Raw genomic sequence first — 16,591 nt, 5'->3', positions numbered from 1 at the left:
GTGTATTTTTTCCGTCCATGGAATGAACACAAAAAACTCAGACCTTCTTGAAATCTATAGATGCGATCATAACATCTAACTGGGACTGTACCAAAAACGATGGTGAATGGTCGATCGTTACCTGTTTGCTGCATTTACCTGAGACCGAACAGTGATCCTGACTTTTACAAGTTCGTTCGCTCCCGTCATACCTCTGTTAACAGGGCAAGAGACCAGAAATCGACCGTCTCCATTAGCACTGTCACCCACCGTAGTCCGATGGGCAATGAGTTAAAATTAGACATCAGACGATAATACATACACGACCCTCATATTAAACGGGAAAATTAAATAGATCAAATGTGTTGGGTGGCAGCTGCGGTTATGTGTGATCTCGCTTTACAGGCAGGGTACGATCACTGTCGCCAATGCGATAAGCATGTTTTCTTCCTGGGACGTCATCATACCGCAGGGATAACATAAGGTATACGCGAACGGAGGTCTTAGTGGAATGTACGTAATGTTTCAAAGATTTTCTTCCATTTAATTCCACTATGTTTATTTAGTTAGATGCACTTGCACTTCACTATTTAACAGATGCCGGTATTTCGATTACTACTTGTAATCTTCTTCAGTGTTTGTATCAGTCTATAGGAAATTACGGGATTGAAAAGTCGTTTTATCTAGGGAAGCGGGTAGGCTGTGGTCGGTGGGTACCTAGGTGCATGAAGCTGACCGTTTTTTGCATGTACACCCAAAACTCGGCCGTAATACCCTTACGGTAATAGGAAAAAAAAGCTCTAATAGCAAGACGTCTCATGCTAAAACGGTCCCAACAAAAAATTCCCCAAATGGCAATACCAACCCGTATAAATAAATACCATTCCAGAAATCTTCGGAACCATTTCCAAACCATTTGTATAATGCTCACCATATTGGGAATACTACTGATATATTTCACCATTATAATTGAACTGTTATACTACCATACCCATTTTAGTTACCATTTCCAATACCTTCCGTGTATCCTATATTGGAGATTTGTATACTACATTGTACTTTGGCGTCAGAGGTTAGTATTGCTCTGGTGGGCTTTGTTATTCGTATATCTGTTTACCCTGGTCACAAAAATCTGTAGTTTAAGATGGTCAAAAATTCTCGTCTTACAATATTACGGAGATAGCTCAATTGGATAAAGTGTCAGTCCACTTAGTGTCGACGAAGCCTTCTTCAGCAGATGGCGAGAGCAAAATAATATTTCATCAATCGATAGAATTGAAATGTAAAGGGGAAGAAATTTTTTTTCTCCAGCTAGTATTTTATCCATCGCTAGATCTAAAATATGCATGCCACCATAATCTGTATGGTTCTTGAATGGTATGTTGTCAAAATGTATACGGAAAACAGCACATTTTGGTATAGTGACTGTTCTTAACAACCCGTTGTTTGTACGGTCTAGTATGGAAAAACGACACTGGTTATGTTCGATATTATACTAGGCAATGGTTAATCTATTGTTGAACGAACCATATTGAAAATGGTTTTGAAATGATTGATGCAATTGTTGGCATATGATATACATTTATGCGGGAACACATTCAAATCTCTTCTGCATCGCACTCATGTTTCATCAATTCTTATTCAATAAATATTAACGCGTCGAATTGTCTGGAAGTGTGTAGCACTTCGCTTGTCATTGTATTGCGCATCGAGCAAAGCGAACATAATGATGATAGGGACGAGTTTCGATTTTTTCTACGCGACGCATTCCGTATTTGAAGATCGGCTCACACTCGGATAGCTTCAAAGCACAGTCAGAAAAAACGACTCGGAATAGTGGTGGGGTACTTCGGCCGGTGTTAAATTGAAATTTCTTTTCTATCACGGACGTTAACAGCAAGGTAGCGACTGCACAAAATATGAATAGTAGAGTGTCCCAAAATGACATCATGTTAAAAAAGTCATCGGGCTCACTTCTTAAATGAAAGGTTAGGGTATTAGGACCACTTTCTTCTTCGGAGTGAGTTTACTAAAACGCTTCCTACTGGTGGCGACTTTTGATTTTTTGAAAAATGGGCCGATTTTGAATAAAATTTCAAATTTATGCCTGTTGAAGTGGTCCTGAACTGTCTTAGATTTTTTTCAGCATTTTTTTATTTTTCTGGAGATCCAAACGGAGAAGTTTGGTTAGTTATTTTGTACAAATTTGGAATTATAAGAGCGGCAGGGCCATTAAAACTTAGTAAAAAGCGAAATTTTTGGTGTTTTTCAGTATTTTTTCTTCAAAACTGGGTATATACAAAATTTTAAAAGTATAGAAAACACTTTATATAGTTGAGCCGAATTCAGGGGCGTAATTCTGCTGAAGAAAGTGTATAGCTATGGCTAATGGGGTATGAGTTATTTAAGTTTTTGTTAGATAACCTTTGACATTTTTAGCAATTAATCAAAAATAATTCTGTTCCAAAAAGTAAATCAGTTCAAATGTGCTTTGACCACACATTGTTTTTCGAAAAATAGAAGGAAAATTATGAAAAATTGCGTTTTCTGTACGTCTTTAGTATGTCAGGACGAGGTTTAATGAGCATCTGATGATTTTTTTTGTAACTTAAATTATAAAAATAATAACTTTGCTAATGACGCCAAGTCTCTAATTATTTTTTGAAGAGTTAATTCTCCATAATTACTTCTAGGAGGCATCTTCAACAAAACGATTGTGTCAGAAGATGCGCTGTATTCTGTTGTAAAACTTTTTCGAGGATATTTGCTCCAAATTTGACTATATCGGAATTATGTGATCTAAACAGTAAATTTCAGTTTTTCAACACTCACCTCACTCTTCTGCATTTTTCTCCACTTCAAAGTTCCTAACATGAAAATAAGACTTTATATACAAAATGTAAGTACATTAATCAATTCAGCCTTCAAATATACGCCATAACTTGCCGTTAACTCGACATATTTGTTTAATTTTAGTTATTTTCCAGCCCGCTAAGAGGCTATTAATATAGAAAATATTTTTTAAAAAAAAATCGTCAAATGCTCATAAAAATCGATTCTGATGTACTAGAGACAAGCGAAAAACGCAATTTTTCATCATTTTCCTTCTATTTTCCGAAAAATAATATGCGGACTAAGCCCACCTAAGTTGTTTTATTTTGTAGAACAGTGTTATTTTTTATGAATATCATAAAATGTCAAAAGGTTATTTAACAAAAACGTAAATAACTTATACTCCATTGGCCGTAGCTATACACTTTCTTCAGCAAAATTACGCCCCTGAATTCGGCTCAACTATATAAAGTGTTTTCTGTACTTTTAAAATTTTGTAGATACCCAGTTTTGAAGAAAAAATACTGAAAAGCACCAAAAATTTCACTTTTTACTAAGTTTTAATGGCTCTGCCGCTCTTATAATTCAAAATTTGCACAAACTAACTAACCAAACTTCTCCGTTTGGATCTCCAAAAAATAAAAAATGCTGAAAAAATATCTAAGACAGTTCAGGACCACTTCAACAGGCATAAATTTGAAATTTTATCCAAAATCGGCCCATTTTTCAAAAAATCAAAAGTCGCCACCAGTAGGAAGCGTTTTAGCAAACTCACTCCGAAGAAGAAAGTGGTCCTAATACCCTAACCTTTCATTTAAGAAGTGAGCCCGATGACTTTTTTAACATGATGTCATTTTGGGACACCCTAATGAATAGTCCTTCCCGTCATGTATGGGAAGCAAGACCTATGGTTTGGATCCACGTATCCGAACCGAGGGTCCAGATACAGACACTTGTCTGCATCTAAGCACCAGGTCTGGGTCTGGTTCAGGTTCGGACTTGGTAAGGGGAAAAGGGGATGGGCTAGATCCGGGTCCAGGTCCGGGCACTGGTTCGGTTCTGGGCACTGGTCTGGATCCGGGAGGTCCGGATTTGGGGACTGGTCCAGATCTGGCAGCCTGGCCAGATCCGGAAACCGCCTAAACTTTTTATTCCACTATCCAACCTACCCAGTAAAAAATCCGTAATTCTGGCTGGTTTCTGCCAATATTGGGGCAGATTTCAGCCTGAATTTGGTCAGAGATCTGCCAGGATTCCGGTTGGTTTAGCTCGGTACTAACACTATCATAGCAATCGACCGAATTATCCTACATCCGAACAGAACCGAGGTTGACACACACTGAAAAAGTGTTTGATTGTGTGATGCGCATACATGAACAGCAACCGAAATTCGTCATTCCACCGTTTACTACCTTTACGGGAATATGAGTTTAATACCGCAATGCGCAATTGCGTGGTCTGTTACCGAAAACACAATAGAATCTTACCCAAAAGTAATAGAAACATGCCCGTCGGATTTTGGGTGTAGGTAAAATTTCGAAGAGCCATGAATATCCGTTACCTTGGTCTCGATTTAATAAGAAAGGAGACGAATGTTTGAAAATTTCCAGGCTTTCAACTACGTCTAATTTCCAAGGATTAGAGACTTGAAGCTGAATTTTAATATCTTCTATAGTTAAGTTATGTTTTTCTGAAAAAGCGTGTTCCGCTACCTTGGATTTGAAGTGGAATGGTAAATCTTTAGCAGATTCTCTAGAAGCTTTTGCTATTTCCGCAATATGCTCTTTGAATCGAATTTCTAATGTTCTCCTGGTTTGTCCAATATAAACTTTATCACAATTTGAACATGATATTTTGTATATCCCCGATTTGCTCAGTGTTTCTATCGGATCCTTTGTGGATCCTAGTATTGATTTTAGCTGGTAATTTTTACTACTGAAAACTAGATCTACACCAAACTTTTTTAATTTTTTCCTAAGTGGATAAGCCGTATTCTGGTTGAAATCTACTGATATCCTTTTTAAATTTTCAGTTGTTGGAGTTAAGGTTGTGAGGTTTTGCTTATGAAGTATTCTAGATTTTTTATTAATTATTGATTGGATGGTTTGCTCTGGATACCCGTTGAGCTTACCTGTTTCGAAAATGAATTCTGTTTCTTTAGTTTTTGCTTCTTCCCCTAATGGTAGAGTAAGCATTCTATGGACCATGTGGTGAAAAGCGGCCATTTTATGCTGATATGAATGGTTTGAAGTATTTGGTATAATTCTCTCAGTATTTGTAGGTTTCCTAAATATTTCGAAAGTCAAGGACCCCCCCCCCCCCCTCCTCTTTTTACAAGCACATCCAAGAAGGGCAAATTGTTATCCTTCTCTTCTTCGTGTGTAAAATTGATATTTTTATGCATGTTATTAATGGTTTCCAACATCCGGGATAAATTTTTACGTTTGATAATACAGAAGATATCGTCAACGTATCGCCACCAGCGTTCTGGTAGCTCACCTTTTTCTTTTAAACATTCTTCTAAGTTTGCCATAAAAGTTCACAAAGAAATGGAGAGAGTGGGTTACCCATCGGAGCACCCGTGGTTTGTTTATAGAAGACACCCCGGAATGTGAAATAATTTTCTTCCATGCAAAGGCGAGTAAGTTGGATATAAGATCTTATTTTGCTTTTCCATAGACTGTTGTTATTTTGTTGTAATAACCAATCCTCTAGTAGGTTAATTGAATCTTTTACAGGGACACTTGGGAATTGTGCGGTTACGTCAAAGGAGACCACAATCTCATCGTCTTTGATTTCACCTGAGTTTTGAAGTTTGAGAGTGAATTCTTGTGTATTGGTGATGGACCGGCTGGAAAACTTTTTTGGCATATTTTGAAATTCTTGCACTAGCCATTTTGCATTTTTTTTGGGTTGGGGCACCTATTGATGAAATAATTTCCCTGATTTCATTTCCAGGTGGTGCCTAGGTGCTTCTATCTTAATTTCGGATATTCGTCCAAAAATGAACAAAGTAAACAAAACAATTTTTACAGTGTTTATGTTTCACCGATCCCCTTCGCTGCACACTACGCTACTTCGTTGGTTACTGCTGACGGACAGGCGGGCGGGTTTCTCCGTATGACTGGGACATCGACGGCCTGGTATGTCTATGTTGGCTGCTCCAGCAGCGGTCCTTATCAATTAGCTAGAAAGGTGAGCCAGGCTTTTTTGTTGGAACCTCCCTAGCGACGGTGGGAACGAATCGCCGAATTCTTTGCTCCCCGCAATGAATTCCAGAAGGCACCGCACTGTTCTTCCCAAGAGGTCCACCCTGCTTCGCTCTCCTTGGCTACGAGCGCCCGAACCACAGGCCCGCACTTTCCGACGGGTTTTGCATCCGTCGCACACGCGCACTTCACAACTGTTCTTGTGGCGGTAAACTATCGCGAAAATTATCAACGACGTCTTCTGGTTGCTGTGGATCGTCACTAACTATGTCGATGACCGCCTACCGCGCTCGACAAAAACAAGCAACACCAAAAAACCACCGCCGCATAGCTGTCATCGCTATGGTACAACATAATCAGCATCACTTTTGCAGCGAGAGGAGAGCGGTGACCTAAGTACCTACCTAAGCCCTGTTATTAATATAAAAATATTTAACAAAATTTACTACACCTGTCTGGACGAACATAACCGTTCAAAACTCGAAAATGAACAAAAAATTACAAATAAATGTGAGCGGCACAGAACAACGGTGAGCACATTGTCGTGGAGTGTATACACAAAACGTGGTATTTTTCCACTCAGTGCTAATTTATTACCTGGACGGGTTCTGATTGTAAACTCTTTAGGGCCCCTTACACAAGGCGCTAGTAATTTCATTACTGAGCAGTAATGTCACTTTTGATGATCGTGTTAGGCGAGTAATGACGGGATTTTCATAAAATTTCAGTTATGACATTACTTAGAAATGTACTTTTATTACGTGTGTAATGGGCTCTTTTAATTACTGGAAAAAAGAGGCTAGATCTGTTTATGTACTTTTTACAACTTAGTAGACGCTTGTAAGTACTGGGTTGCCTACTACTCGGATTCTTGTTTGCCTGGCGGAGCCTTCTTGTCAGGGTGGCCAAGGTGCCTCTACAAGAATTTCGGATTTTCGTATCTAAACTAGCAAATTATTTTTACCGTGTATTCTCCCACAACTCTTAACTGCCGGTCGTTTTTTACTGTCCGCTAATGCTGGCGATGGCGGGAAGGTGGACGGTTTCTTTCGACCAGCCGGGACTATAACGTCCGCCTTCTCCTTTGGTCATTGGTTGCTCCGGCAGCGGTCCTTAACAATTAGCCAGGGAGGTGAGCTTTGCTTCTCCGCCTGAACCTTCCTAGCGACAGTGGTGACGAATCACCGGATTCTATGCTTCCCGCAAAGAATCCTGGAAGAAGTAGCAGTGTTCTTCCCAGACGGAGCCGTTGTCCTACCTGCTTATCCCTCTCCTTGAGCTGTAGAGGAGAGAAAGGCTCGTCCGGCTCATCCTCTACAGCGAGAGGGGCGAATGCTAAGGATCTTTGACGATTGGGCGGGGAAGCGAGAACTCCTTGGCACTTAGCTATCTCACTTCGGCGATCCAGCACCACTCTTTGTTAAGTACCCGGACCACGGGCCGGCACTTTTTGACAGATATTTTTACTGTTGCACGCGTGCCCTTCACCTCACTGGTTAATCGTGGCGGAAAACTTTTCTGAAAAAAAACATTATTTTCCAGACGTCTGTTCTAAACCGTGGTCAAACAAGCCCAGACCGCATCGCCGATGAGCAGCAACTGTCAAACAAAAATTACTACACCTATCTGCACAAACAAAACCGTTCACAAACGCGAAAATGAACGAAAATGAACGAAAATCTACAACTAAATGTGAACGGTATCGAACATCGGTGAGCACAATATTATGTAAACAAATACACTCTACAGAGAGGGTACACAAAAATAAGTATATTTCCACCCAGTTCAAAATTGTTACCCTGACGTGTTACACTCTGTACTAATTGACATACCTCGAATGAGAAAGATGCAGTACATATAGCAAAACCTTTTTATGTCAATGATATGATATACTATTAGACGTAGACCAAATTTATACATCTCAGTCAATAATAATGTTGGGTAAATGTTTTTTTTTCTTTCATTGCAGAGGGCTACACTCCAACAACGTGCAGTATCGAGTGTGAATCGAAACTACCACGCTCTGTAGAAAACTGCAAAGCTCTTCTCACTACATTCCTCATCAATAACCGGCCAAATGATCAAAAAGATCCAGACGATGGTGCTTTACATCGCGCTGCACAGTTAGCCTATCTAAGGTGGACTACAACATTTCAACCCAAAAAGTATTGTTCACAGTAAGACAATTTAAACCTAATTTACCTTAGACACGTTAGTTGGATATTCGTAAAATGGACGAAAAGGAAATTCAGTTTTTGCCAAAGCCAAGAACCAAAGCAAAAATGCCTAAGGTGGGATGCATGCGGTCAATTACAGGTGAGTCACAGAACATCATCCACCACAGAAACTGCAAGTCGTGGTAATCTGAAATAGTACCCTTAGTATAATTTAAATTACAAAAAAACTAATTAATTTATCCTCTCCCCTCACCACAAACAGATCGGATACCGGCCCGTTTGGTGCTATACTTTCTGTCCTGGTCCGGATTTCTGGTATCATTCATGATGCGCAATGACATCAACTTTGCCCTGGTGGCAATGGTGCGGGATGGAACCTCCAACTCATCGGTCAATGATCACTGTGTGCCCTCAATGTCGAACAGCGCAGATAGCAATTTCTCATCGTTGCTCAATGATACAGACGACACAGACGTTCTGTTGCCGGAAGTGACACGAGAAATCATCGGTGAGTTCGATTGGGACTCGACCGTCCAAGCGGTCATCAAAGGCTCCTTCTATTGGTGCTACGTGCTGTCGCAGGTCGTTGGTGGTGTTGCTACTCAATACTTTGGAACGAAGAGCGTGTTCGGGTGGAGTCAGTTCCTGACGGCTGTGTGTAGCTTATGCATTCCATATGCATCGGATATACATTACGGTGCGGTAGTTTTGCTGCGATCGATTCAAGGCTTCGCCAGTGGATTAACCTGGCCGGCGATGTATGCTATTGTTGGCTACTGGATTCCACCAGTCGAGCGAAGTCGATTTATGTCCAGTTTTCAAGGTTTTAGTATTGGAATCGGCTTAACGTATCCGCTGTGCGGGTTCATAATAGCTTACTTCGGATGGAGATTGGTTTTCTACACAACCGGGACGATTGGAATGGTTTGGTGTATTTTCTGGTACCTTTTGGCTTTCAATACTCCACAGGAACATCCACGAATTACACCGGAAGAACTAGAGTACATCGAGTTGAATGTGAGCGAAGATATCAAAAATGGACAGGGGATGAAGGTGCCTTGGAAAAAGATTTTCACCTCGATGCCAGTGTGGGCCATTGGACTAACCACCTTTGGTCGCATTTGGGTGCACTACACATTCATTATGTCTGGTCCCGAGTACATGCAGAAAATCCTCTGCTTTGATATTAAAGAAAACGGCCTGTTGAGCGGGACGCCTTTCCTATGTTCCTATTTATCGTCGGTGCTGTTTTGTTACATCGCCGACTATTTGATGGACAAACGACTAATGACCCTGACGAATGTACGCAAGCTCTTCACGGCTCTATCGCAGATTGTCCCCGGCGTGCTGGTGCTGCTAGTCGGTTATCTAGGATACAACATTCTGGTGGTGCTGATATTGTGGTTCGTGGCAGTCACCTTCATCACGGCATCGTATGCCGGCGCCATGGCAAACATAGTGGACATTGCACCGAACCTGGCCGGACCGGTGCTGGCCTTCGCACAGACGATACACATGACAGCGTCGTTCCTCCAGCCACTGGTCAGTGGAGTCATGGTAACCGATGCGGTGAGTATTTTGTTCATTCAGTATTTCAGGACACGTTCCGTATAGCTTTGATAGAAATTCCAATAAAAACCATTGGAAATACGTCGGTATAGAATTCTTCTTCTTTACCCTCATTCTAGCACAAGAAAAAGTAGTAAACATTTCCGGTTGAATAAGTGAAACATGATTTAAGGGTCACTGACGCAGCGTCAGACCCAATTAGGGAATTTGTCAAAGTTATCGTTGAAACGTTGGTATACAGTGAAGACCCGTTTTTATCAGCTTCTTGGCGAATTTTAAGCTGATAAAACAGAGACATTGATAAAATCGGGACATATATTTTCCTGCTCTTAAAATATTCTTCTTTGGTCCTTAGATATTGCCCCGCAACCTTTTCTGATTATTTACTTTAAGATCCCCTTGAGGGGGTCTGACAGTGCAAAATTTAAAAAAAAATATTTTAATTTTTGCATTTTTCGGATCTCTAAGATAAGAAATATTAGGAAAGGATTTACTCGAATTCAACTTGGTTTGTCTGCTAGAGCCCATCAAACTACCAACTATCAATTTTCATATGAAGCTGATAAAATCGGGTCTCCACTGTATTTTAAAAATGTCTAACAACAGTGCACTGATTGATGTCCGGTTTCCAATTTCAGCAAAATATCAACCAATGGCTTCAGGTGTTTGGCGTGAGTTCGGTGATCGCCGTCAGTAGTTATCTGGTGTTTCAGATATTCGGTACTGCCGAGATTCAACCATGGAACTATCCGCTACCGGACGCGGAAGTGATATCGACCGACGATTCAGCCGTCATTGCGAATCAACCGATGCTGAAGGTGGGAAGCGCGGGAAATGGGCTCAAGTTCGATGACGAGGACGACGACGATGACAATAATGATAACAGCGATAATTAGAGTGAGCTTTGTATGTGTAAACCTAGTCCTACATGTGTCGGATCAATACTATTCGTTTGTTAAAAATTGAAATTCCAGATAGTGGCAACAAATTCTAATAGACTAAGATGTAGAACAACGTGATTTGAGGTTTGAATACCTTTTTCCGGGTGTCTCCTAGGGGATAATTAAATCAGTTGAATGGTTCATTTTGTATATAATACACACTATGTATACGATACGTGTGTCCATTGGTTCGAATTGTGCTTTAATCAAAAGTTCAATATTGTGAAGCATACAGTGGTGATAAACCAATTCCAATGACAAATTCAAAAAATATATACTAAAGAAATCATCATTGTCATTTGCATGCACAGTTAGTATTTAACGTTGAATTATTCCAAATAAAACTAAACAGACACGTGTTGTGTATATATAAGGTATGTATATTTACTAAACTAACTGAACTAGGTGAGAAGGAGAAATAAATAATGTGGAACAGTTATTACTAGGATTGTTAATTAGTAACTTAGTTAAAGATCTCACTTTCTTTTAAAGTTGACAGTAGTCAACATAACACTGTTTTATAACAAACTTAAGCGAGACAATTATATCTTAAGAACATGTACGTTTTATTACTTTTTGAGAAATCTTCTATGCAGCTCGTTGGTGTATTTAGTTACATTTACATTGTTTTCAATAACCCGAAGCTGTTGAAATATTCTTCTTTAGTCCCTAGGCATCATAACACTGGCTGGCTGACAAAATCGGATCAAAAAGCTGACGAAATCGTTGGTTGATCAAATCGGATCATCACTGCATCGCGAATCACTCGAATGATTTTGAAAAAAATGGCGAGCACGTCTGTGATTTTTATGGTGTGTTTGTGCATAACCAAAAAAAAGAGTGAACATCTGTCGTTTTGAGCCTCCGCTCAAAAAAAAAAAAAATTAATAAAATTAATTATGGCATTCAGGCCCGCGGAGCATAACATCGACAAACGCAACCAATCGAAAGAATGCCTTGTATGTGCGTGGTTAACATAAGTATGGCGTCCGGGCCCGCAAAGATGGATATTAACATCGATTGTATACTATTCCCCCGAAAATCATTCCCCAGAAAGCCATTCCCCAGAATTCCACTCCCCAGAATATCATCCCCCAGAATATACTATTCTCCAGAAAGTCATTTCCCAGAATGTACCATTCCCCAGAATTCCGTACCCCAGAATGCACCATCTCCCAGAAAGTCATTCCCCGGAAAAGATTAATTTTTTTAGTGATTTGATCTTTTCAAACGTACTAGTCGTTCCAACTTCCATCGAACGATATTCTTCGATTCGGTCACATTTGAAATGATTTGCATTGTGTTGAAACCGAAAGTTAGGATGACATTATTTATTCCGAATTAAAATAAAGAATGGCTGACTTTCCCCAAAAACCATTCCACAGAAACTAAAATACCATAGTGTTTTCCCCAGAAAGAACTATTCTCCAGAAAACCATATCCAGAATGAGCATTGGTTCATAAGTTCATTCCACAGTTATAACGATTTCCCACACATTTTTTTGAGGTGGGAAATTTTTTTGATGAAAATCAAAACATTTTTTCAGTACGTTGGCTTTGGCCATATTGCTCCCCTCGAAGAGTGCACTGGTAGCAGCATTAGACAATTGCAATATTTTTACTTTTCTTTTAATAATATAAACATACATATAGGACAAATCGCAACATTCAGCACAGGTGTGTTTCACAGTGCCATTTCGCAACAACCATAGAAAGCGGTAGCCTCCTTCTTAGAATCCAAAAGAATGAAACAGTGTTATGTAAGTAAGGTTATGTGGCGAAACCAAAACTTTGTACATTACCAAAGTCAAGGAACTGATGCATGATGTTAAGCTGAAGGATAAGCCGTCGGAAGAAGCTCCTCGCAAAAATATCGTTGCACCCATTCGGCCGGTTCCAACCACTCATTTACAAATTAGTTAACCCTTAGGCCCAGGAACAATTGGTATATCCACCGTATACTTGCGCATGTGTCAGTGGCGCCATATTTATTATGTCTGTAACTCTGTGGTATAAGTACCATTTGGTGTAAGGTATGAAAATACTTTCGAATGTATTTAGTGCAACCTGTTGGACTAAATACATTCGATTGGATCGTACATTTGCGTACGAAACATTCCCAATACAAAAGAAAGATAAATGCTCTAAAAACCCACGAAACCATTTGTCAAAATATGTATTCATTTCGATTTTGATATGGATTCAACCAAAACTCCAAAAAAGGAATCAACTTGGCGTACAAATGCAAAGAACTGCTCATGTTTGAAAGAAGGAACCAAGTCCTATGTTCGAGTAAACCGGTTATACGGGAGGATAACATGTATGCTTGCGGAGGCCGCTGCTTTCGACGGCACATCCTCAGCAGCTTAACACAGCATAAGTTCCTTGAATTAGGTATGCGCAAACCATTGGCTTAACCACAAATAATTACTAAAAACATTAACTTTTCTGGGGAATGGGGCATTCTGGGGAATGACTTTCTGGGGAATGGAGCATTCTGGATAATGGTTTTCTAGGGATTGGTACATTCTGGGAAATGTCTTTCGGGGGAATGGTACATTCCTGGGGAAGGGAATTCTGGGGAATGGCTTTCTGGGAAATGGCTTTCGGGGGAATGGTATACAACCATTAACATCAATAAACAATCAGAACGAACTACACGCGGTACCACGTATTTATGTTCTCTCCAAAACACCTTTCTGTTCGAAACCAAATTACACGCACACATAGGAAAATGTGGCGACCTTCACCATCTTGATCTTGACTTAGCGTCACTTTTCTGATCCAAAGTTCGACCAGATTGACACCCAACTGGCCTGGTATATCCAAGTTACAACTAAATCCTAATACGTGTTTTTATATCACCGAATATGTATAGCACAAAATCAGCATATAGTCAATAGGGTGGGAAGAAAATTAGAATCCAGCTCCGATCAACTTTTGGGTAACATTTGGATCCTAGAACAACCGTGCAAATTCTTAGCTCGATCGGTGAAACTATATGGGAAAATTGATTCGCGCAAAATAATTCCTCCAGGAGTCGCGCATTACTTCCTAAAAATAAATCGATATGTGGTTTTCATAGCAAATTTAATAATGAATAAAGTCTCGAAGATCGCGAAACGACTTGACGCTTGTATATAATTTCATTATGGAGAAAATGACAATAAGAGATTTTTTAATAAATACTTTAAAAATATTTGAAAAATTCATTCAATTTTAAACAACTTTAAATAATTTAATAATAGAATACACATACAAAAATAACTCCTTAGAAAAAATGTAGGGTTTAGGAACCTTAATAATATGCAGTTGCGATACAATCTGATTTAATTGTTTTTACAGACGTATCCTATGAGATATGCGTAAACTTGTAACGTGACAGACAGAAGCCTTGACCATATACACATTTATCGCTGCGAATAATGAAATCAAGATTTTTACTAAGAACCCCCCATTATTTTAATGGTTAAATTTGCGGCAAATATTGAAAAATTTCTCATCCTAATAGATGATGGCGACGGCAGGATTATCTACGAACTAACCTTTTAGCATTTTGCATCTTTCCAGAATTTTTTATTCGTTGACACAGAAAGAAGCTAGAGTTGTCGGAGTTTGTATGGATACAAACCAAAGTCTTTTTAGGCCACAGTTTGGATCATCTTACGTGACACATTGTAGTCCTTTGGTTCATGGATCTGGCCACATTAATTGCAATTTTGTTGGGCACAGCTTTAATCAATGCCTTATTTCTATCTTGCAATCGTTTCTTGCACCGGCAGACAAATTTTCGATTCACACCAAGCAAGCTTTCGTCAGAAGTAGTGCGCTGTATTCGTACAAGAATGCGCTATACAGCGCACTACTTTCAACATTATGGATTCTGAACAAGAGAAAAGGCGATTGTCGCTGGTTGGATTTTCCAGTTTTCAACTGCAACCAGAATAACTCCAATGAACTTCTGTTTCGTTAAAGGGATCCTCTTATATAATTGTGGCAAAAAGTACCTAAAGTTTAGCTCAATAATTTTTTTTGAAGCAGTAAAATTACTTAGACATTTGCGCTATTCTGCAAAATGTACACCCAAAACGTACCCGGTAAGATTCGCTTACATTATTGCAATAAATGCGTGTGAAAATTGCAAACGTACTGGTAATATGCAAAAATTGCAAGAAGCTTCCTTGCATGTAATGCAAGAAACAGAAAAAAATGAGTTTTGCCTTTGTATTAGCGATGTATGTGTATTGGCGACCAATATGTGTTAGATAAAAAAGACTGCAGGCATTGAAAAACGTACCCGCACGAACAGATCACTAACCAATAGTTTATCCATCCAACCATGCTATCAGATAGTTACGAGTCGATAAAAGTCATATATAAACATTTGGATGATTTCACGATCAATGAAAAAAGTAAAGGACGTACCCAGACTTGAACTCATGCATGTAGCACAGACTATAAGCACTGATCTGTTCTTACACATAAAAGCCGAGCGTTAAAACTCGTACAATCAGCACATCCGGAATTCGATGCTGCCTCGTGTGTAATTAATAAGCCACTACTGCGTTTGATGATGTTGGTGAGAAATAAATAAAAAGCAGACAGTAATGGAATTTTCGATTGATGTGCACCGGTGTAGTGGAATACACTGGTTTTGCACTTTCCACTGGTTTTCCACAGAAGTGTCAATGGAACATACCCAGTTTTCTGCACTTCTGCTAGAAAGTGCAACAACGGTGCAGTTTCAGTGCACTCCACTACATCGGTGTCAATCAATCGAAAATCCCATAAATAAAACTCGGCGTGCGTTGCTAGATCTAATGGCATTTTCGTTTTTGACAGTGCACTACACCGGTGTAGTCGGTGCTACACTCATTCAAACTTGGGTGTAATCAGTCTATCTCTTTCTTTGCACTACACCGGTGTAGCACCAAGAAGAAACGAAAACGCTATAAAATATGCATGTTATCATAATCTGTATAGTTCTTGGATGATATGTTTCAAAATGTTCTGTTTTTCTTACCAACCTGTTTGTATGGTTGTATGGTCGAGTATGGAAAAACGACACTGGTTATGTTCAATACCATTCCAGGCAATGGTTATTTTATATAGTTGGCGAACCACATTGAAAATGATTAATTATAAACTTTTGATGCAATGGTTGGCATATGGTACACATTTATGATGTATGATTGTGTGAAAATTTCAGAATGGAACTCGAAGTATTTTACGAGATATTTCTATTATAATAGGCCTATCAGTGGGAGTTTAGTGTAAAATTGCCTTGTTTTAAGTTTATATTTGTACTATCTCTCAAAGTATTTTTATATCCGCTCCCGCTTTGACATGATTCTTAATATTTAAAGAAAATAACGTTTTATAAAAAAGTTGATCCAACTTTAAAAAAATTGAATTTGTTTCTAATAATTGCAGATTGCGTAAGTTATGTAACGAAAAACAATTTTCTGTATTTTTTTCGGTAAGCTTATTTGGAAACTTTTTTATTCAATATTTTGCCGTATATCGAAGCATTTCTGAGTATCAGTGATTAAAAATGTTCAATTTTATAAACTTCATAAGTTCAAAAACTAATAGCTTAAAAATATCATATTTAGCCAAAACAAAAAATACGTATAAATTATTTTTACCTAAAGAATGCAACAAAAACTGAAGGAATTTAAATTTTGGTTGTAAATCTGATGTCTGATGACCCATATAGAAGAAAGCATATTTTGGTGGTATGGTGACCGTTCCTTACAACCCGTTGTTTGTATGGTCGAGTATGGAAAAACGATAATGCTTAGGGCATGTTCAGGAGCGTTTCATTTTGTACAGGAGTTTCAAAGTAGAACTGGAACTGAAACATTAACATCCCCAGCAGAGC

General features: G+C 39.0%; 1 protein-coding gene across 4 annotated transcripts in view; it reads left to right on the top strand.

Moving 5' to 3' along the window:
- The window catches only part of LOC131677439 (sialin), a 55,659-nt gene extending 44,379 nt beyond the window's left edge, over positions 1-11,280 (top strand). For 3 of the 4 annotated variants that reach the window (XM_058957267.1, XM_058957268.1, XM_058957269.1), the window contains exons 2-4: positions 7,990-8,336; positions 8,460-9,766; positions 10,405-11,280. In XM_058957267.1, the coding sequence (XP_058813250.1) occupies positions 8,252-8,336; positions 8,460-9,766; positions 10,405-10,662 (1,650 nt within the window). In that variant the 5' untranslated portion in view covers positions 7,990-8,251 and the 3' untranslated portion in view covers positions 10,663-11,280. The remainder of the gene's footprint in view (positions 1-7,989; positions 8,337-8,459; positions 9,767-10,404) is intronic. The other variant, XM_058957270.1, reaches the window with a different exon arrangement.
- Positions 11,281-16,591: the final 5,311 nt, after the last annotated feature.

Source organism: Topomyia yanbarensis, chromosome 1, assembly GCF_030247195.1.
Source record: "Topomyia yanbarensis strain Yona2022 chromosome 1, ASM3024719v1, whole genome shotgun sequence".
In the NCBI taxonomy this organism is placed as follows: Eukaryota; Metazoa; Arthropoda; class Insecta; order Diptera; family Culicidae; genus Topomyia; species Topomyia yanbarensis.
This window is presented reverse-complemented; position numbering and strand designations above follow the sequence as displayed.